The sequence below is a fragment of the Catharus ustulatus genome, chromosome 5 (genome assembly GCF_009819885.2).
Source record: "Catharus ustulatus isolate bCatUst1 chromosome 5, bCatUst1.pri.v2, whole genome shotgun sequence".
NCBI classification, from domain to species: domain Eukaryota; kingdom Metazoa; phylum Chordata; class Aves; order Passeriformes; family Turdidae; genus Catharus; species Catharus ustulatus.
The window spans coordinates 48,380,042-48,402,562 of record NC_046225.1 but is presented as its reverse complement, the minus strand read 5'-3'; the positions used below and the strand labels follow the sequence as shown (position 1 = coordinate 48,402,562).

Below are 22,521 nucleotides of genomic sequence, written 5' to 3'. Positions count from 1 at the left end.
ATTGGATGAAATCAGAACCCAAAGCAAAACATTGAATTCATGCAAGCTGTTAACAGACTTTCCCTAAAACACATAGTGGCTTCCCAGTCTATGCATTTGCTGCCAATGCTTGCAGTCAGACCCCTACAAATTAAATGTGGGCAAATAGGTCTTCAGTATATTCAACCTCTTCTCTGCAGTAAACAAGCAGATGAAACTAAACCAGCATGTAGACAAAGTCAAACTTGGCCTAGGCCAGTGTCACTCCCTTGAAGAAGCAGCACCGTTATGTCCTTGTGCATCTGCTGTCATCGCTGTAGATGGAACGATAAGATGTTGTGAACCATTCCTGTCCTACAGCAGGCAGCTTCTCAGGTTGTACTCTGACTTTGTCAGGGCTTGGAGTTTGTTTCTTTGTAGTACTGTATTTCTATTTGAATTTCCCTAGTAAAGAACTGTTATTCCTAATTCCCATATCTTTGCCTGAAAGCCCCTTGATTTCAAAATTGTAATAATTTGGAGGGAGGGGGTTTACATTCTCCATTTCAAAGAGAAGCTCCTGCCTTTCTCAGCAGACACCTGTCCTCCAAACTAAAACAGCAACTTTTCGTTCTTTGTCCATATATAAGCCGCACCTGATTATAAGCTGCACTTCAGGTTCGGACCAAAATTTTAGTCAAAATGGTGCGGCTTATAATCATAAAATTACTGTAAGTGAGAAAGCTAAGAGACCTTTTCCTTTTTTTAAAGTTCTTTCTATTTTTTTTAATTTTATTTTTTATTGTTTTTGGCACATATTTTGAAACATTTATTTTTAAATTTGGAACACATACTTTGAAATTTATCCCTATGTATCATATACTTACAATCAGAAGAATTATGCCCAGCTGAGGCTACTTTGCAGCAGAGATAAATGAATCTTAAGTAGTGGTACGTGATAGCAAGAACTTAAGCTTTTTAAATATTCTTTGTGAAGTAAGCAGAGACTTGCAGAGTTTTTTTTTTAATAACAGGTTTTTTTTCTGTTAAAACAGATATAAGAATGAATGATTTTTAAAAATACACTTTCAAAACCAAACAGAACTTAAAAAAAGTAATGCCAGTGAGAGTCCAGTCACCAGTCACCAAAGCCATAATTAAAATATATGTTGATTAAAAGGCAGTTAAAGATCTGTGCCAGTCTTTCTCAGAGATCCTTTATATTAACCACACTCTGATACTGTTACTGGAAAACAATATTATGAGCAGATACATTTTATATCTACAGCTATTAATAGTTATGGGTATTTTAATACAGTATCTTCATCTTCCCAAATTCAACTGTCCTTTCTCTGTTACTGTGTTGCAGAAGAATACTGGGTTAAGATATTCAGATAAAGCCAGAGACGATTTTTAAAAACTGAAATAAATTGCTCCTTATTTTTTATCAGAGAAGAACATTTCTGTTCAGAAAAGGCAACAGTACTATGCAAGGGTAAGTCAGATGCAACTAAGAAACACACCTGAATCCTTTGCTGCCTATGGCTTAGCAGCTATATAATTCTCCCTAGACTTGAAGATGGATAGGGAAGAATTACTAGAAGAAAAACTGATGGATAGAATTAAGTCGTGTTTGGAGAGTTTCTCATCTCTGGCACATTACCTTTTCCTTTTCTCTTCCAAATGCCCTCGTTAAAAAGAATTTGAAACTTTCCCCTTCCCCAGAGACTCAGATTATAATTTATTACTTATCTGTTATCTGCATTTTATTTTCCTGAAGAATAAACCTACATCAACCTGACAGTTGTGCTGAATGGCAATGGTTTATGGACCAACTAATTTATTTATTGTAACTACAACCATATGTTTTAACCTGCTACAAAATTATGAAATACTTCCCATCAAGAGTCAGTCCAAGTTAGATTTCTATACTGAATTGCCTAATGTGAATGTACAGCATTTCTGTACTTCAAACAAACAGTGTGAGGATGTAAACAGCAGTTAAATGTATTCATGCCTTATTAGACACAGCTGCACAAATGGGTTGTCGTATTTCATTAGAAAATACCGTACAAGTTTTACGTGTGCACAGTACCCTTCATTTCTGCAGGCAACATGACTACTTCAAATTACAGGAACACTCACAGAATCATATGATATTTGTTTTAAAGGCACACAGAGGCAAACAATTTGGGATGAGGTGGTGCAGGGGGGACATCCAGAGAGAAATTTAACTTTTCCTCCTATGCCTACCACATTTTTATTTAACAAAGCATTCTTATTAAATACACAAAAGAGTAAACACAGAGACCACAATGCTACAGAAGCTTCAGAATAAGGAAATGCAGGTAATTTCTGGGTATGGAGCAAGTACTTCCTTTGGCTTTTGGGGAAGGTGGGATACAATGAGAATCAAGCAGTCTTGTTACACCAGTGTGTCTTGTATCAGCCCTCACACTGCTCTGCACCAAGCCAGGAACACCACAGTCAGCAGGCAGCAGTGCAGCTTTAAGCATTAATCCACTTTTGTCAGGTCTATGGCATGCTGACTTCAATATTCTTCTGCTCAAATATGGTGCCATGGGGTGAAATAGGGAGGTTTCTGAAGAAGCATATTTTTAGACTGAGAGAGTTCCTAAAGAAACTACATGGCAGTAAGGTAACTTAGCTGAAGAGATGTGAACTGGAGAAAACCTAAAGAAAGACAACCCCTAGAGGAAATTCTCTCTTCATTTCTCAAGAAAACTCAGAATGTGTGGGAACTTAAACCTAGTAGGTTGTCATTTGTCTGTTACACATACTTGTGGGACAGCAGATGTAGTAGTAATTTCTTTGATTAAATTCTAATATTCTACACCTCTCTAAGAGGGAAGAGTTACAGCAACAATTCTGTTTTAAGTAGAATCAACTGGTCAACTCCGAAACAATGCCTGGCAATAAGTACTACACAGGCAGAACTCTGGCAAGCCAGATTCGATTTTAAAAATTATTCTTCATTACCTACTGCAGAGGTAAAATTCCACTAGTATTTTGCTGGTTAAATCAGCATGTTGCCTTCAAACATGACTTGCTTTTCTAACATAGAGAAAGAGACCTGAGCCTGCCTTCTTTGCTGGGAATGAGCAAACAATAGCAAGCAAGTCTATACATATTCAAACAATAATGTAATAATAATGAACACAAATCTACCATGGCTCCATAGCTGGACCAAGCCACAATCAGTTTGTGGTGTACTAGTGTCTTTTTGTGCAGTTTCCTTTGGGGGTGGGGTTTTATTTGAAAACAAAGTTTTGCAAGTACTCCAATACAATACTCCAAGTTCCACTTCACCACATAAAACACAAAATCTTAAATCAGAAAAATAAGTTAAGTCCTAGACCACCCTGATCTCAGCTGGCCTGAAAGCTCAGAAAATTAACATCACCTTGCTTTCCATCAAGTAAGCAAAATCAAATTTAAGAATATACTTGTTTGCCTATTGAAAGTAAGTGTACCTCTATGTCTATAAATGCTCCATTGTGCTTAGAAATATTTGATACAAGGAAGCATGGGAGGCCTGCTGAAAGTTAATGTAACTCATTAAGGTGGGGAGACAAAGGAAGTGCAATGTGGCAGTCCCACTGTTAATTTTGGATATTGCCCACTGTAAAGTTTTCACTAGTTTTCAGCTGTGTTAGTTCTCTGCTTTCTCCTTGCCAGTCTGTAGGAAATAATCAAGAATATGTTCCAAAGGAAAGAAAACCAAACTGACAGATTAATATAACCATACACAAACCTACACATACAGTGCTGGCACTATTAAACTAGTTTGCAGATAAGAGATTTGATACATGATTATTGCCTTTGAGCTAAGAAGCACAATGATAGGCAGTTCCTATGAATAAAGCTCTCACTATACACTAGTGAGAGCTAGTGCTTTGTGGTGCTGACTTCATTATTATTACAACATTATCTGTTGGGAGGGAGGACATATGGGCTGTAAAAATAAGGCAATGCTCACTTCCTTAAAGACTACAGTATAGTTAGTGAAAGCAGAAAAAACTCAAAGGTAAACTCAGTCTGGCTCTAAAAAGGGGGCATTATCCAATTACAATTATTAGCTAAGAAATCCTACATATCATCGCAAAATAAATGCCTTGCCTTTCTAACATATCCTATAACAAGCTGTGTGAACCATTTTGACTGAAAGCATTAAAAAATTACACCAAACAAGTATTTTTTATCAAATGAGTAGCATAATCAACAAAATGGATACAAAATAAAATGCTAGAATACAAATGGAGCTGTCTACTTCCCCATCTCCATTCATATATGACTTTGCCTGCCAGTAACACTCAATTAACATCAAATTGATGAGCTTATTAGCAGAGACTTAACACCACAAAAACACAGTTGGTTCAGTACTCAGAAAAACCTTGACAATTAACTTGTCCATCAGGAAGCTGATGAATGGGCATCGCTAATGGGATTTCTGTAGTTGAAGCAAAAAGATGAACTAAAGGGATCTGCAGCCTTACACTGCTTACCTCTAACCACAGAAGTAACATCTAAAAAGGCACTGCTTTCCAGTCCCTGCCTTCCAATATATAAGATGTTGTTGCCAAGAGCTCTTGACTCTTCCACCTTGTTGGATCCAAAATAATGTGTGCCATTTTTCTGTGGGTTAATAAGCCGTGACATTTGTCTAATCTATTGGAGAAACTTGCCATGTAGGAAAAGTGCTTTTTAAAACATATTTCCTGTATAAGTCAGCCTGCCCTGTGTAAGTAAAATCAGAAAGAAGCAAGACAACTTTTTTTAGTCAGGGGTACCAATCTCCTTAAGAAACAGACACTGGAAAACAGATCCTGTATCTCAAGGAAATCAGATAGTATGCAACACTTTTCACTGGAGCACCATGCAGAGCAAAGCAAGGACTTACTGGGAGTACATGCAACAGAAGCTTTGCCTCTTTGAGCACAATTATCAGTGTAAGAATACAGTAAATTCACGAATACAAGCCGCACTGATTATAAGCCGCATCTCTGGGTGTTGGCAAACATTTCGGTTTTTGTCCATAGATAAGCCGCACCCGAATATAAGCCGCTTTGTCGTTCGCAGCGAGGACCCGCGTGCAATTAGTAACAGAACCGTGGGAGGGCGGGGTTTACTGGCTGAGCTAAGGCTGTGCAGGCTCGGCCCGCTAGGGGTCGCTGACGGGGCCAGGTGGGCCAGCACGGTGCTGCAGCTCGGGGCCGGCCGCCGCTGCCACTGGGCTCGGTCACCCCGGGTCGGCGCTGCCCCGCGGTGGCAGGCAGGGACGGAGCTTCCCCTGCTCCTACGGCAGTGGCGGCGGGCGGGGACGGAGCTTTCCCGCGCCCGTGGTGCCGGCGGCGGGCAGGGACGGAGTTTCCCCGCTCCTGCCGCGGCGGCGGCGGGCGGAGACAAAGCACCCCGTCGGCTCCCCGAGCCACGGCAATGGCTGCGCGGGGCTCCCGTCAGCTCCCCGAGCTGCAGCAATGGCGGCGCGCGCTTCCCCCCCCTCCCCGGGCCACGGCAATGGCAGCGCGGGGCTCCCGTCGGCTCCCCGGGCCGCAGCAATGGCAGCGCGGGGCTCCCGTCGGCTCCCCGAGCCGCAGCAATGGCGGCGCGGGCTTCTCCCCCCCTCCCTGGGCCGCAGCAATGGCGGCGCGGGCTTCCCCCCCCCTCCCCGGGCCGCGGCAATGGTGGCGCGGGCTTCCCCCCCCCTCCCCGGGCCGCGGTAGGGGCGGCCCGGGTCCCCCCTCTCCTCCCCGAGCTGCAGCAATGGCGGTGCCCCCCCCCCCCCGTCTCTCCCCTGGGCTGTGGCAGAGGAGGAAAGAGAGCTCTCCCGCCTCTCTCCCCGCCCCCCGTGCTGCCTACAGGGAGCCAGGCTCCACCTGCGGTGCAACAGAGTAGCGATTTGTAACAATCGCAAAATGCCGACTTCGCAGCTGCTCGGCTCAGCACTCTGGCAGGCACTTCTGAGGTTGTATTAGCCGCTCCTGATTATTAGCCGCATTTCCGGTTTAGGAGCAAAATCTTAGTCAAATTGGTGCGGCTTGTATTCGTGAAATTACTGTAAATGATGACTTATTCAACATTGTCAATACTGTGTCCCCTCACAACTCCTCTACATATATCAGCAGGGATTGAGGGCATCCACCTTTTGGCACAGTTATATTAACTCTTACAGAAAGTAAGGAGTTAATGTCACATTTTAAGGAGAAAAGACACAGAGGAGAAAGAATGACGAGTGGCAGGTAGAGCCTGCACAGGGATTCTCAGGACTGGTGAGGGATTCCAGGTTTCACTGGTGGCAATGTTCATGTGACACTGAGAATAATGCTGCCCTTCTGCAGCATGAGTTAACCAGATAGCCACTGCCCATTAATTAAAAAAAAACCTGGCAAGTAAAAGGTATTAATTGTTCAAGCTTCTAACAAAAAAAGTGCATTTAAGTAGAGCGGGTGATGGTGGTTTTCTGCTTTCCCCCCTGAAAAGACAGCTCCTATTACAATCATTTATACATTAGGATTCTTCTATTTTACAAGAAGTATTTTGGTTTTGTACATAGAACATTAATTTAACAGTTCCACTCGAATTAGTATGTTTAGCATCTTCTCACAAGGCTTTAAGAGTTTTACAGATGTTGACATTTATTCACTTAAGAAAGTCATTTCTTCATTTAGTGCTCATTTTAGAGGCTCTAGGTGACCTGTGTCTGGATACAAAATATTAGCCCTTTCACAGGGTGAGGGAGATCTTTGTGTTTTAAATGAGAGCCATAATGGTAATACTTGGCAATTTTCAGACCAAATGCAAACACATTTCTTTGACAAGAATACTGAAATATATTCTTAATTCCCATGTGTTATGGTAACCACACTTAAAATATTTTAACCCCTTGTCAGCCAGAGCTAGAAAAACTTCAAGTAGTTTTCTTTCAACAGTTTAATAAACTGTCACTAAAGACAGCTTCTATTCACTTTCAAAACACTTATTTTATGTTAAAACAATCCTTACCTGTATTTTATTTTGTATTTTCAAAATTGTCTGAGCAAGACCATTCTACTTACAGGAAATTATTTTAACTAGAAGAATTCTATATATACATATAAAATAAAATAATTTATACACACATACATATATATATATATATATATACGCATAAACATCTTTCTTTCTGAGCAAAACTACTTGGAATGCCTTAATCCTGGCACGCCAAACCTGGGAAATGGCCCATAACTAAGCTCTCTAAGCACATGGAATGTGAATTGTAGCCAACAAGCTCCTTCCCTATGGAGTGTCACAGATGGTGACACAAAACCAAACACACTCAAAAGAGGTCATCACTTCCTCAAAGTTAGTTCACTGTTTTATCTGTATTACTGTAGTACTAAGATGCCTCCACAAGTTTAGGGCTCTACTTTATAGAAATGCTTTAAAAAAAACCAAATACATCTGAATTCCTGTTACAAACAAGGTAGCATGAGCATAAGAGACACTGAGCAAGCAAAAGAAATTAATGAACTGAGACCACGTGAGACAAGTGTCAAGATACTTCAGGGTTTGTATATACCAGTTTTTAGGCCATGAAATTTACTATAAATTTTATGCAGTATAAATGCTTAAAAAGTTTAAAATATCACATGTGAAAGGGAAGAATCCAAATGGGTTTACATATAATAGGGACAACTCCAGTGTAAATGCAAGTCTAACAGATAGCTAAATAAGAACTGACACTAAATAATTTGTAAGCTTAAGTAATTAATACATAACTATTTTCACTTCATCAACAAATTACATTTGATTGTTTAGTTGTGTATCAGAATGTGTATCAGTGTCCAAACTGCAATCTCATCTAAAAGATACCAAATTCCAGAGGATGACCTTTGCAACCACCATGGTATCATACAAGACTCCCACCAAGACAATTCATTCCATATGTAGCTTTATGTTGAAAAGTGACTGAGCTAATTTCAAGATTTTTTTTTTTTTTAATATAGAATCTCTAATTGTGGGCAGCTAACACTATGGGTCTTCTTTCCAAATACTGTTGCAATATCTCTTCTGATGAGATTAACTGATCAACATAGTAGGCCACCAAAAAGATAATTTATTGCACTGAGCTGAGCTACACTATTATAAATTGCACACAGAATAAGCAATATAAATAATAACAACAAGGAATGTCACTGATCTTAATCTAGACTATGTAGAAGGTCTCTCAACAGCTGACCTATGAATTATTCTTGCAGAGCAAGAGGAAGTACTCCAAAAGCTTTTCTATTTTCTCACTTCTTTCTGTTAAACTGCTTGCTTCAGCAGACCGAAACTTGTGCTTAAACTCTTGGTTTGCACCGGTTTAGAGCCAACAAATGTTACCTAGTGACTATATCCTCTAGAAAAGTTGAGTGGTTTGAAAAGTACATTGAGTTATAGGCAGGGAAAATTTGTAAGCTATCTTAAGAGTTTCCAAATTTATTGGCAAACAATTCTGCGCAAGCATGCATATGTGAGGAATGCCTAACCTATTATGTGCAAATAAATAATAATGTCACCCTTGATTAAGTAATGAGTTGTGTACCTTACATTCGTAAAAATGGTAAAGAATCACAGCACAGAATGGTATGGTTGCTAACACCCTAGCTATTAGATCTTGCTACTGAAACATTAACTACAATATAAAATACTCAGCAGTACTGCTGATTTTTCCATTTCTTTTTTTTTTTTTTTTTTTGGGGGGAGTTTGAACAGTAATATTCATAAGAGAAAGAATTATGTAATTGATTAAACTCATAACCACTTTCTGCCAAAAGGAAAATAAAAACATTGGAATGACATCTGGCATTATGTCTCTGTTCCCTTAAAAACATGTTTATACTTTCTGTTTCTCAAGACACCAAGGACAACAATAAAATCTGTATTCTGACAAATTTTACAGCACCTAATTAGTACTAATTAGTACTTGGAATTTTAAACATGAAAATATTATACTGTCAAGAGCTCTTCAACTAAGTGTATGTATACAGCTTTCGTCACCGGAGTATTTGACCTAGTTATATTACTACCAAAAGTGACTAAAAATTCCAGTTGCTTTTGCTAAAACATTGACATGTTCTCCTTTTTATGGCAGCTGAAAGGATTTTTAGTCACATAAGTGTCATAAAGGTAATTATATCCACTGATCTATAGGATGAAACTGTGAATGTGTTAACGATTTTTGGTTATGGATTGATTTTATGAATTTGTTGGTTTTCTGGATTTTTATAGTATTATTTATTATGAGTTTAATTCAAATTACTCTTGAGATTATGTGACATTAATCAGCATCACAAAATAAAACATTGACAGTTCTGAGATCCAGTGGTAGCATCATGGTTTTTAGGTTAATGCTGAAGCTGTCTAATTTCCTGGGAAATTGTGAAATGTTGGATAGCAGGTGCAAAAACTTTGTGGCACAAAAAATCCCAAGAAGCAAGATTTCCCTCTCCAACACTATAATAACAATTAATTTAATAATATTCCAGATACCCTTAGTTTTGTCAATCCAGCTATTCTGGTTTCATATGCTGGTACATTTGCAGTTTTAGAAGGAAGTTTACCCCAGACTTCTTAAAAAAGAGAGAATGTTCTCATCCTAAAGAAGACAGACAGCTTCCTCTTTTGGAGTCACTGAAAAAAACCCTAATCTTGGAATTTAAATGGTGGGGGTATTAATAAAATAGACTTCTACTCAGTATGACAAGTACTTTACTCCTAAATCTTGAAATAAGTTATGCCGGAAGGATTCAGCCAATTCTAAGAGGTAGCACCCAACGTCAGCAATTTTATAGCACCATTCAAAGAGGAACAGCACTTTCCCTTGGGGCACATTATGGTCCCATTCACGCTATCTGCTGGATACTTTTAAACTGAATTTGGAGGCAGAAATCCCTTAGCACTAAATATATGAGTAGTATATGTTATAAACAGCAAAAGGTTTTTTTTCTCTCACAGTGTCACATATTTTTTACCCTGGACAGAGCTTCTCTTGTGCTTTTGCATTTCATAGGCCCATACTGCTTAATAAACCTGCAATAAAGACACAAATTTTAGAGAACAAGGAGTATAGCTAAAAAGTATGGAGTGGAAACACTCTTACTTTGTTACCTCCCTAAATATTAAATCTTCACTTGCAGAAAGCAAGGCAGTCACATGAGGAACACTAGGGAGTTACAGGTTGTGTGGTGCAGCATTTAGTCTGCTCCCTTTCCCATCTATCAATTTTACGGATAGTCAGAATGAGAAAAAATAGAAAGGGGATCTCAAGAGAAGCAAAATACAACGGGGTAGGTAGGATATCTCCTTGGTAAATAGGACAAACTGTTTCAATTCACATAGCATTTAAAACTCCTCAGTAGTGAAAGCTCAATCATGTGCAGAGGTAGAGTAGCAGAGCACAGAGAAAACTTGTGATCAACAAAATGAATAATTTTGATGCATTAGATCACTCTTAGATCATGATCCTCTTTCCTTTGAGGTCAAAACCATGATTCCATTGAAATCTAATTTCACTCTCAAACTATTCATCCATCCCAGGTAAGGAGAGAACAACACTGTGCTAAGTATGCAGCCGCATTTTTAGCAGACCGTCAGTCAAAACCAAACTTCCTTGATGCAGACGCAAAAAATTTAGTAAGCCAACATGAAAAATGTAGATATTTTAGTTATGACAGAATAGTAGAATTGGGCTGTTTCAACCTCTAGCATGTGATTTTTTGAACTGAGTAATTGCAATCAAAAAGGGTAAATGAAGGAATAGAGAGTGTAATAGCTAGACTAAAGGTATGTGTTTTTTTCTGAAAAGCATGACATAGACTGAACAGAGAATCATGAGAGCCATCAGAGAGATCCAATAATGACAGAAATTCCAACACTGTGCAGATTTATTTTTTTGGGAAATCTGAGATTCTAATGTCAACTGTTATTACTGGGTTATCTCCTTTAGCATCAGCTGGAGTCTGACATGCATCCATCAGCAGAAAATCTAGACTTTCTACATTGTCAGAGTCTAACAATATTAGTCCCAGTAACAGTTGTCTTCCATGTTCTTCCAATATGCAATAGAAACAATATTACTTTCATGTTGAAACAAGTATTTTTTTTATTGAGGATTCTTTAAGATTTATTTCTTTAAACTATATGAAACATAACAAATATGCTAAAGAATTTCCCAGTAGTACTGCTGAAATAAACTATCACAGAATCAAATTTAGTGCAGTGTGCTACGTACCAATCATTCACAAAGTAATATCCTGGTTGAATTTTCTTAAATAAAAATATCTCCAATGTCTTCTGGGTCTCAACATTTTGTTCTCCCTACAAACCCCTGTCAACAGGGGCTCAAAGACAGGCCATGTGCTCAGAACCAGATAATCCATGTCAGATTTTGTCTTCAAAATAGAGTCTATGTAATTCACAATAACTGTTGTTTGAACTACTGAAAATAAGTATGTGCTTAAGGAACAGTTACAAATGTTAGCCTAGAAAGTTTGCTTTGGCTAACACAGTTTACCTTAATATGATGGGTGAAAGACAGAGGGTATAATCCAAAGCCACCTACGATTATGAGAGTGCTCGTTAAACATTTCTTTTTTATGAAATATATAGTTTGGTTGTTCCTTACCTCTGTTTTCCCACTCCCTGCTGATTTATTGCACAGCTTTTATATAGGCAGCCGCCTGTTGTTGTGAAAACAATGCTGAGCTTGCAGCTTTATTTTAATTCTAAAGCTGAACTGGTTTTAAGACGGAACTTAGCCAGTCTCTGAGAAGAGCTATGTGACATGACTCACCGTGGGAGAGAGAAGGGGACTACAGGCTGTCAGCCCCATCCTCTACAGAAAAACTAAAGAATGGCTGGAATGAGTTTTCGCCTCAGGTGTGTTTTGGTTTTTTTTAAAAAAGAGAAAGTTGCCTATGATACTCAAAAATATTTCAGTCTTACCAAGAGACAATAGTTTTGAAAATTAAATTAGACAAGAGCTTGCTATTAAGTTTTGCAGATTTTTGCTCTCCAAACCATGCAGAAAGTCATTGACTGCAAAGCTATGAAGTGTGGGCATATTCTTACTGAAGACCAGGGACTGTACCCTGCTGCCAGAGATCATGGGGAGAATCAAATTTGTTGGTTGTTCTAGACACCTTATTTTTACAGAGGTATCTGGTTTTCACTCATTTAAGGCTGACTCTAACTTCATTAGGAGTACACTCATTAAGACATGTCTCTTGCTAGGGTTTCAGAAGATGGTTAAAACAATAAAATGTCAGAATAGACAGTACAGGAAGAAAAGTTTTGAGCTTTCTGTGAACTTCAGCAGGAATTAGCTTTAATGGGCATTTAGAAAAAGCTCCTCCTTTGGTACATCTCCAAAGGTTAGTAGGATAGAGTTCAATATACCACTAACGCTTAATTTCCCGAGAGAAATCCAAATGTGATAGAAAATCGTATGTAAATAATACTGTGGTCACAAACAGGATGCCATAAAAATGTGGTGGTGGGAAAAACTGAGGGTAGATGACAGTTGTGAACAAGAGAAACCTCACTCTCTTGGTGCATGGAATTTCCAACTATTTTTTCATCTACACAGCAGATTACACGAGTTTTACACTTACATAGTAACAAACTCCTCTCTGCATTTGATTCAGTAAGTTATCTCAAGAAACATATTATAATAATAATAACAGTAACAATAACAACAACAGCAATGCTATGCAATGCCAGAAGTAATATCTTCTTGAAACTTCATATAAATGCAAAATTGTCACCCAATTCATATTACTTCTATATTTTATCATTAATGCCTACTCTTTTGTTTATAAAATTTCTTAGACACAGCTATAAAAGAATAAATATGTAGGTTCCCATTCCTTTTACCCATTTGGTAATAAGGAACAGCTCTGCAGCAAGACATCCCCACACATTGTTTCATAAACAAATACAAGCTACAGAATGCAATGGAAAATCAAAACATGAAACATAATGTGTACCTGCAGAAGTAATCTCTCAAAGGCAAGGAAATTGTCCCATTTGGAAGTCTGGGGGTGTTTCAAAGTCTGGACCGCGGCCAGCACAAGCTGTAGAAGACCACAGTGGTTCTCCAAAGCTTTAAGATTGTTTCTGAAAAGCTGAATGTATGAGCTGAGCTGTTCTGGGGTGACTCTGCCTGTAGAAAGGAAAACAGGACACAGCATTCAGTGGTGACAAATGCAAAACTAATTTTTTTTTTAATTATAGCGAAAAGGTTACAGAGAACATTAGAAGCCTCTCCACTATGGGCCTGATCTTAGCTTTGCTGCAATCACTGGGAGCTTCAGCTGCAGCATCAGGTCAGGACAAAGACTTATATCATCCATGATTTGTGCCTCGAGGTATGTAATATGGCAGGTTTTTAACAATGCACAACAGATGGTAACATAAAGGGTAATACTTCTGTTTTCAGACAAAGAGGGACATTTATTTCAGCTAGGGAAATAATATTTGATGACTACTTCTAAACAATCTTTCTGTTTTTACCAGAAGCCCAATAGGAATTTGCGAGCCTTTTAGCTTACAGCAAACACCAACCTTCTCACCACTTCCTAAGGGTGCATTTTTTGATTAGTCTTGACTCAAGAAATAGATAAAATGTTAGGGATTCAAGGAACTGATTTCTGGAGCTGTTCTCGGAAGGGACACTTCCAAGGTGTGACTGTTAAGCTTCTGACATGCAGTAACCACAGCATGATTTCACTAGCTGCTTTAAAATAAACACCCCAGCATCCACACACGGTCCTGGTCCTGTAGATCTCTCCTTATTAAAGAGCATGAGGGGCACCATTTGGGCCAGATGAACACTACAGGATTAGCTGCTGTTCCATCCAACAATAAAATGCCAGCTGAACTGCTCAAGGAATTTATATTTCGGAAGGGATCTCTTTCAGGAAGGAAGTCAGCTCATCTATCCAAGAAAATCATCACAGGCAATCACACATGCCATCAACAGACAGGCAAAAATGGTGTCAAAACACCATCCTAGTTGCAAGTCTGGATTGCAACCCAGTCCAGGGCTAGTTCCTGGAAGCCTCTGCCAGTAACAAGTCATCTTCCTCAAGCAAACCAGACCTAAAAAGCAGGGATATATGAGACAGAGTGAGGAGGATCCTTTAACTTAAACAGGACAATCTTTGGTGCCAGGAAGACATGAGGGTGTCCTGATGCTAAGTGGTTCATAGTTTACAACACTGATCATTTCAGTCAGAATTTTTCCATAAAGGAAAAATCTTGTAAAACTGCCACTGTGTTTCTTCTCTGTGTTTGGTTATATCATCACTTAATAAGGCTCCCCATCTGCCTTCATCCTTTCAGTATCATATAAATGGCAAATAAATTATTCCAACAGTGAGTAAATGTTGAAAACTCTTCCTCTTACTTTCAGTGATACCAACAGCTGTCCTTGGAAGAGCATTTAGATTTGGTAAAGCTGCTAAATAAAGCGAAAACACACAGGCTCTTTATGTGAATTTTAATGGAAAGCATCAAACCAAAAAGTCAGCAAATTAACACACAAATCAAGCTGACACCACTCAGGCCAGAGGGCTGACAAAAGGCTTCCACAGTTAGCCCACATAGGCTAAAACAGCAACCATGGCCATGTGTGTTTTTAGACTAAACACTGGAGCTTTCAGCCTTGTTTTATTTCTTTTAAAGCTGTGTCAGGCAGATTTACACGGTGATTTGAAAATGTCAGTCCATGATGCCTTGCAGCATACCTTTGATAATGACTGCATTATTACCCAGAGCAGTCCTGATATATTGTAGCATATTCCAAATCTGATAACTTGCTTCAATTGGGAAAACAAGCTTTTCCCTCATATGATTCAGAAAAATAGGAGGGCTTTCAAGACTTCTGATTTCAATTAAAAAAAAATTCAAGAGTTTTGTTCCACATTGTTCCTTGTGAAAGTGAATCCAGATGCAGCACTGGATCGGTTTGAGATCCATTCAGCACCCTTTTAGATAAACAATCAAATTCTTTCCCACCCTCAGAATACCACCAAAAGAAAGTCCAACTCATATGTAAGTATAAGGAAAAATCCTGACCTTACAAGTTATTTACAAAACTTATACTGGCATTAAGGAGTGCAGCATCTCATCTGTGATATTTACAATACCCATAGAACCACTCATATTCAGGATTTGAGAGTTCCAGCCAACTTCTACACAGCAATCTTCCTGGACAGTTGGCTGATAAATATAGTTCCAATATTCTACTATTCCAGTAGCTGAGGAAAGGAATTTGGGAAAGTAATTGGTGGTAATCAGCAATTAAATGGCTTTTCCTGAGGCCTAAATCCTCATCATCTTCCCTGCTGCTTGCTCACAGAGGGAGATATCAGCACAACAGACTAACGTTAATCTAATTTCAATCCTACCAGCCCTTTGGATTGTTAAAGTCCCTCTGTTGTTTCAAGTTGTTTCATTGCAGTGTGGCAGATAGGTTCTAAGAAATAAAGAGGAGATTTATTTCAACTACATCATGTCTCAGCTGTCATTTTGCTCTCTTAAAGCATATTTCAAGGCTCACAGGTACAAGATGGCAACTACTGGCAAGAAGATTTTAGTGCAAGCATCTTGTCCTGCTCTCTTCTTCCTGCTCCATCACAGTCACACACTGCTCCAAACTCTAGATCCATGCACAGTCAGAAGTCTGTGTGAGCATCAAAGCCTGACTTGTGAGAAATAATTATACTGACAAAGCACTTGATAATTCTTAAATTCCTGGGTGTAGAAAGGAACAGCTTGACTTCAGCCACTGTTAAGGGATTTAGAAATACTGGTAACCTTGTTGCACAAATACGGGGGATTCCATACTGTCTAAGATACAACCTTTGCCATTAACAGTTATCAAGCAAAATGTGTGAAACAGGTACATTTGTCCCCAACTCTGTTAACTACACTAAATTCCAACACAGGACCTGAAAAAATTGCATCTCCTGAAAGCAATATTAAAACAAAACAAAAACCAACCATACAAACACACATAAAACCAACTACAAGCCTCAACAACAACAACACAAATCACTCCAACATTTTGAAGCCTCATGCCTCTTTATAAGTATAAAAGAGAGAATAAAATCAGTAGGTAGTCACTTCGAAGTATCACAGTGAAACCCAAAAGTTAACAGAATATAGGAGGATGGAGAGCAGGGAAGAAAAACAGACTGATGATGTGTGGGTACTAATTCAGCTAAAAAACAATGAATGACTAGTTTGGCACAATTAACATATTTGTGCACTAAAGAAATAATCTTGGGCAACAGAACGAAATAATAGTGTAGGGAATGAGACTGGATATTACAGAACAGACTAGTGACCAGTCTCACTACTGAGGGACCTGTCCCATCCAAGAAATGCTGAACATCAGTGTGATGAAGCAACCCTGTGTTTTAGTACTCTGCTAAATGGAAGACAAAAAAGTAAGACATAACAGAGACTAGACTACTCTAGGAAAAGAGAAAACTTACATTTGTGTCAAAGAAATGGTGAATTAACTGCCTTATTTAGCTGACATCAAGAGTGCAAAAAGCTTTAGAACAAATGTCCAAGAAAAAAATATCTTACATCACACCTAAAAATGGGATAAAATGCAAAGTACATTTATCAAAGAACATCATGTCAAACTGATATGTAACCTATTAACAAATTAGTTAAAATTCACATGGATTTTACATAGCATTAATTGTGCCATAATTAATAATTAATAATAATTAATAATAATAATTAATTGTTCCAGTTAGAAAAGACTAAGATTACAAGATTGGTAAGATACTTAAGAAACACCCAAAAACAGATGGCAGGTAATATGAACCAAAGAAATACTAGGATATTAAAAAAAATGGTAAAATAAGAGTGTTCTTCTGTGTGCTTGTACATATCTATAGTACAAATTTTGGTAATAAATGGTGCCAAAACAGGTGCTGTCAGAAGCTTGTGGAACCTCACGAATATGGAGAAAGAACAGCCAGCAGAGCTAAATTGTTTTGAGTATTGGAAAAATGTAAGTGGGATGAAATTTGAGAGTATAAAAATGATGCATTTTGAGGCTAGGGTAAGAGCTGCAAATGTGGAGTGAAAACCTGGAAATGACAGAAGGAAATAATGTCTAGGCTTCTTCATTGTAAAAGAGCAGGTACAATTCCTTTCAAGTGGCAATTGTAGTAAAAACAGGGCCATAGAAATGCCTCAATACAAAAAACCTCTCCCTCCAGGAGCACTCTGTGCAGCTCAAGTCACTCCCATTCCTGGAAGTTTAACTCAAAACTGTGATGCATGCACAGAGAGGTTTCTATACAATTAAGATGACGGAGAACTAAAGTTAGGAAAGCAAGACAGAAATGTCTGGCTTATATGGGCTCCCCGCAGCAGCTGGAAAAAAAATCGAGGTCTTTTTGAATGTATAAAAAATATTTACATGAAAGTTCAATAGTGGTACTACAACCAATGGAGATAAATAATACATTAATATATTTACACAAGACATTAAGAAACATCACTGTATCCGTCTTCCAGTAGTGGAGGTAAGAGTGGAGGCCAGCAAATAGAACTTGTTCTAAAGTGAGGTTTGATGAGTGTCTAATGAGCAGCTGCATAAATAATCACAAGACTTAATACAAATGGCACCTTTCAATCCTTTATTCCTATAATAATTAATTTGTCAACATATTGGTTGAATTCTACCTCAAATTTTCAAGAATTTACAGTAATTTGACGATTATAAGCCACACCATTTTGACTAAAATTTTGGTCCAAACCCAAAGTGAGGCTTATAATCAGGTGCGGCTTATATATGGACAAAGAACGAAAAGTTGCTGGTTTAGTTTGGAGGACAGGTGTCTGCTGAGAAAGGCAGGAGCTTCTCTTTGACATGGAGAATGTAAAACCCCTCCCTCCAAATTAATATAATTCTGAAATCAAGGGACTTTCAGGCAAAGATATGGGAATTAGGAATAACAGTTCTTTTCTAGGGAAATTAAAATAGAAATACAGTACTACAAAGAAACAAACTCCAAACCCTGACAAAGTCAGAGTACAACCTGACACCCCATCAGTCAGGCAGGGTGTTGGTAGCAGTTTGATTAAATGGTGATTGCAGTTGTCCTGCAGTGACAGATGTGATTCAGTTGGAGCAGTGCTCCTGCAGAAGGTGCAGTTTCCCTCTAAAGGTCCAGTGGTGATGTGGAGAAATCCGGTTTTCCTCTGGAGTCCAGTGGAGAAAGGGGCAACCTTAGTGTCCCAAAACCTCTGTTTTTATTTTGGTAAGAAATGTTGGGCTCTTTCCTGTGGCTGGAGCAACTTCCAATGGGATGCAGTAATTTTATCAGTCACACAGTGGGACTCAATGGGCCATTAGCAGAAAATGACTCTTGGAGGAAGGATGGGTTGTGAAAAGATAAAGAACAATGCCCCACCTGGTTTCAATGGATGGCCCATTAGCAGAATATCTGCTGTGGAGATAAGGATCACTGCCCCCACCCTCAACAGATGGTGATAGAATAGATACCTTTTATCACACTCTGTATTGTAACGTGCAGCTTACAATCAGGTGTGGCTTATATATGGACAAAGAATGAAAAGTTGCTGGCACCCGGAAGTGCGGCTTGTACTTGGTGTGGCTTATAATCGTGAAAGTACTGTACATCAGATCCCAAAAGAACTGCAGATCAATTTTGCCTACTTTTCAATTACAGAAGGTGTGGCTAGGTTTTGGTTTTGTTCTTTTAATAATTAATTGAATAAATAATTTGTTGCTAAATACGAAAATAGCAGTACTGAATATAGACATTTTCAATGTTTTACCATACAAATATACACAGTTCATAATACATATACAAATGATGACACACACAATTAGTCTGAAGGGAAGAAGCATTTCTGTTATTGGCAAAGCAGATCACTCAAAATAGACATAGTGTGGCAGAAATTACCAGCAACTCATATTAAAGGTCTGTCAAAAATCTGGGTTTGAGTAGACTGAGTGGAACAAAAAGACTTTTACCTTAAGAGTTAAACAAAAAGTCAACTGAACAAATCATATTTGTAGACATTAAGACACAATTTACCAGTATGACTTTTTTCCCGTTTGAAATTAATGCTGCAGTCTATATAGTGCAATGCAGGCATTGCTTCAAGAATATAATTATTTTTCAAGATACATTTACTGGCATAAGTAATTTTTTAAAATTCAGAATCCAAAGCCACTTATGCATCCTATAAAAATTTATGGATGAACAAGGTGTCTAAAGAGCAAAGGTCAGAATTATCAATGCACTGTTCCAAACATCCAGGTCTTATTTTTTTCATATAACACTTAGTTAATTATCTCCATAGGGACCAGGAAACAAGTAAAGAGGAAAGCACAGCGCCCAACTGAGTAAATCAGTGGATGCTCTTCCAAGACCGCAGGAACCGCCAAATACACACACAGTTTTTAACTTTGTTCAGTTTTGTGCAAGAACACAGAGCTTCACTGGCTGGAATCCTTTTGCTGAGGTCCATTTTCCACTTGAAAGAACCAAGAATAAGAAACAATCTTGGCACGCTTATGTTCACAGATGAGATTTTTCAAGTCATTAGAGGGCTGAAGAAATCCAGATAAATTGTTTTCCTTGTCCACAATCTAAGTAACACAGACCTATCTCTCCCAGTAGCAATGCTGGATACTTGTGAGGAATGTAGAAAGCGCTTTAGCGCTTGTACTCCACAAAGCCAACTGGGCAGCTGTGCTGCTAAGGGAGCTGGATATTAAACAAACTGAGTGAGAGCAATTTAGCAGGACAGATGATGCCCCTTACATCTTCTTGTTAGTGTAATTTCCAGATGTTGTTATTAACTCAAAATTCTTTTGTACTTCTTGGGAAGCTTCAATAACAGTCTTTAACAACAAGCGCCAGGAAAATAATTTTATCTCAACTTTTGTTTAGCTTACCTCAAAAGTCATCCAGCCCTTAAACTGTTAATAAAGAAAAGAAGAACATCAGCTAATCCCTTGTTCTTTGGAGAGAAGAAAAGTAGGCCAGTATGAGATGCTGTTTGGCTGGCTCCTCCAGAATAAGGCTCTGGACGTGAAGAGCTCTAAACCTTACAGCAGACTGAAAGCAGATGTCTCAGGCTTATTTCTAACAGTGCATGCTCATCTCCCACAAATGTGAGCCCATCTGTTCTGGGGCCTCTCCCTTTTTTGTGGCAGAAACACCAGTACCCAGATAACCCCATGGTCACAGATATGAATACAAACAGCAATTCCTCACTAGAGCAATGCTAGGATAAGTCCCTTTTGGGAGTTTGAGCAGTCCCTGAAGTAAACCCCAAAGTAGGCTGCCACAAGGCAGTGGCAGCCTCCTGCTGCCTGCCCCCACAGCACTGTGCCATCAAGGAAGAGCTGTGACTGCCCCTTAATGACTCCCATTCCTCCCAGCACCTTAAAAACATCTGCAGAACATGGTCAATGGCCACTCTTCCCTGTCTGTCATAGCCTTTCTAGTACATCTCAAGACCATCAGGGAGGCAGAGCCTGTCACAACTCACATCTGAAGGTGTGTACTGCAGTAGCTTTCATGGAGCCACAGACAAGGGTGACAACTACATTAATGTTTAGCAAATTCTGGAATAGAGGTATATACCAGAACAAATAAAGCTGGGCTCTATTTACTTCTCAACTAGCACTTGCCATGTGAGCTTGAAGATCTAACCTGACTTGGCTTAAGTCCCATCAGCTGTAGCATTGAGTTAGTTACCCCAAAAGCAGTTTACTCTCTATCACTAGATGTGTATGGTATCATTAAATCCTTGTTTTAACTGTGCTCATGTAGAGACCATTATATTCACGTAAGTGCCCTATGCTGTTTCAGCTTTCTTTCCTAATAAGCCTTAATCTTTTATTACAAAATGGAAACCATGCTTAAATATCAGTTCTGTTGACTATTCTTTTGAAATTCTTTTACATGCCTTAAAACAAATAAAAGTTAATCAATTTGGTGGGACAAATATAACTTAAGCATTCTGATATAAGCATTAAGATTTTCAGTTCTAAGCACCTAAATCCAGATGCCTAAATAGGATCCTAGTTATGATGTATGACTCCTAGACCGTCTACAGTTTCATGTTTTCAAATACAGTAATTTCACGATTACAAGCCGCACTTGATTATAAGCCGCTCTGTCGTTTGCAGCGAGGACCCGCGTGCAACAAAGTTGCCAATTAGTAACAGAATTGTGGCATGGCGGGGTTTACTGGCTCGGCTCGGGTTGTGCAGGCGCGGCCCGCTCGGGGCTGCCGACGGGGCCAGATGGCCCAGCTCAGCGCTGCCGCTCGGCGAGGCTGCTTGGAGCCGGCCACCGCTGCCGTCGGGCTTGCTCACCCCGGCCCGGCGCTGCCCCGCAGTGGCAGGTGGGGATGGAGTCCCCCCACCTCTCCCCCAGGCCGTGGGGTCAGCAGGAGGGAGCCCCCTGCCTCCCCTCACCCCCACCCCCGCGCTGCCAGCACGGAGGCCCGGCTCCACCCGCTGCACAACAGAGTAACCAAGTTGTAACAATCGTGCAATCCCGGGTTTTACTGGCAGGTGCTTGGCTTGGCACCTCAGCTGCACTTCCGGGGTTGGAAATTTCAGAACTTTTTTCATATATTAGCTGCTCCTGAGTGTAAGCCCATTTCCGGGGTGGGAGCAAAATTTTAGTCAAAATGGTGCGGCTTGTAATCGTGAAATTACTGTACAACCTGAAGGCTTTGACAACTATATAGTTGAGGTGTTTCAACATGAATTGGTAATTTTTTCTTTTCTGTCCTTCAGAACTTTGCTTTTAAATGTTCTGGCATTTCAAATGATTGTTTCCTTCTTTGTGGATTCTACCTTTCAGGTTTCCCTCTTCTGATTGTTAAGTCAGTATGCACAAAAAAGTAACAATCATCTCTAGCCAGGGTCTACAACGCTCTCTGATTGCCCTCCCAAATATTAAAGCTAATTTTAAAAAACGAGAACTGTTTGGAGAAACAGGTGAAATCTCACCTTCCAGAATTAAGCTTCCCAGGAGTTGCCATCAATAGAAAATTTGTCATTTAATACTGCCATACCAGAATTTATCAAACACTTCTCAAAATCCTGAATAAATATTCAGAGGGGTTGGATTTTATTACTAAGTTTTTACCACTTCCATCAAGTTAAAAAATACAGAGTACTAGGCTGACTCCCAAACAGAGAGTCTCCAGCCCTTAAAACCCAGTACCCACTGGAAACAGTAATTCACTGTGACTGCAAAAGGACTTGAAATCTACAAACTTGGTTGAATTATCTCCAGAACACTTTAAACTTCTCATCGAAATGAATCAACTTGTTTGTCTTAAAAATAACATTCCCAAAGGAATGTCAGGTGGCTTGTGCATGTCCTCATTTAGCCCTACGACATATGTTCTCAGACACTGAAACACTTCATTGTGTTCTCGGCACACTGCCCCAGAAAGAAGGAGGTCATTGTTCTTCTTTGGTAC

General features: G+C 39.3%; 1 protein-coding gene across 1 annotated transcript in view; it reads right to left on the bottom strand.

Annotated features, from left to right (window-relative positions):
* The window catches only part of SCFD2 (sec1 family domain containing 2), a 198,086-nt gene that overhangs the window by 130,688 nt on the left and 44,877 nt on the right, over positions 1 to 22,521 (bottom strand). Inside the window, exon 4 of the mRNA XM_033060195.2 lies at positions 12,990 to 13,165. Within this exon, the coding sequence (XP_032916086.1) occupies positions 12,990 to 13,165 (176 nt within the window). The remainder of the gene's footprint in view (positions 1 to 12,989; positions 13,166 to 22,521) is intronic.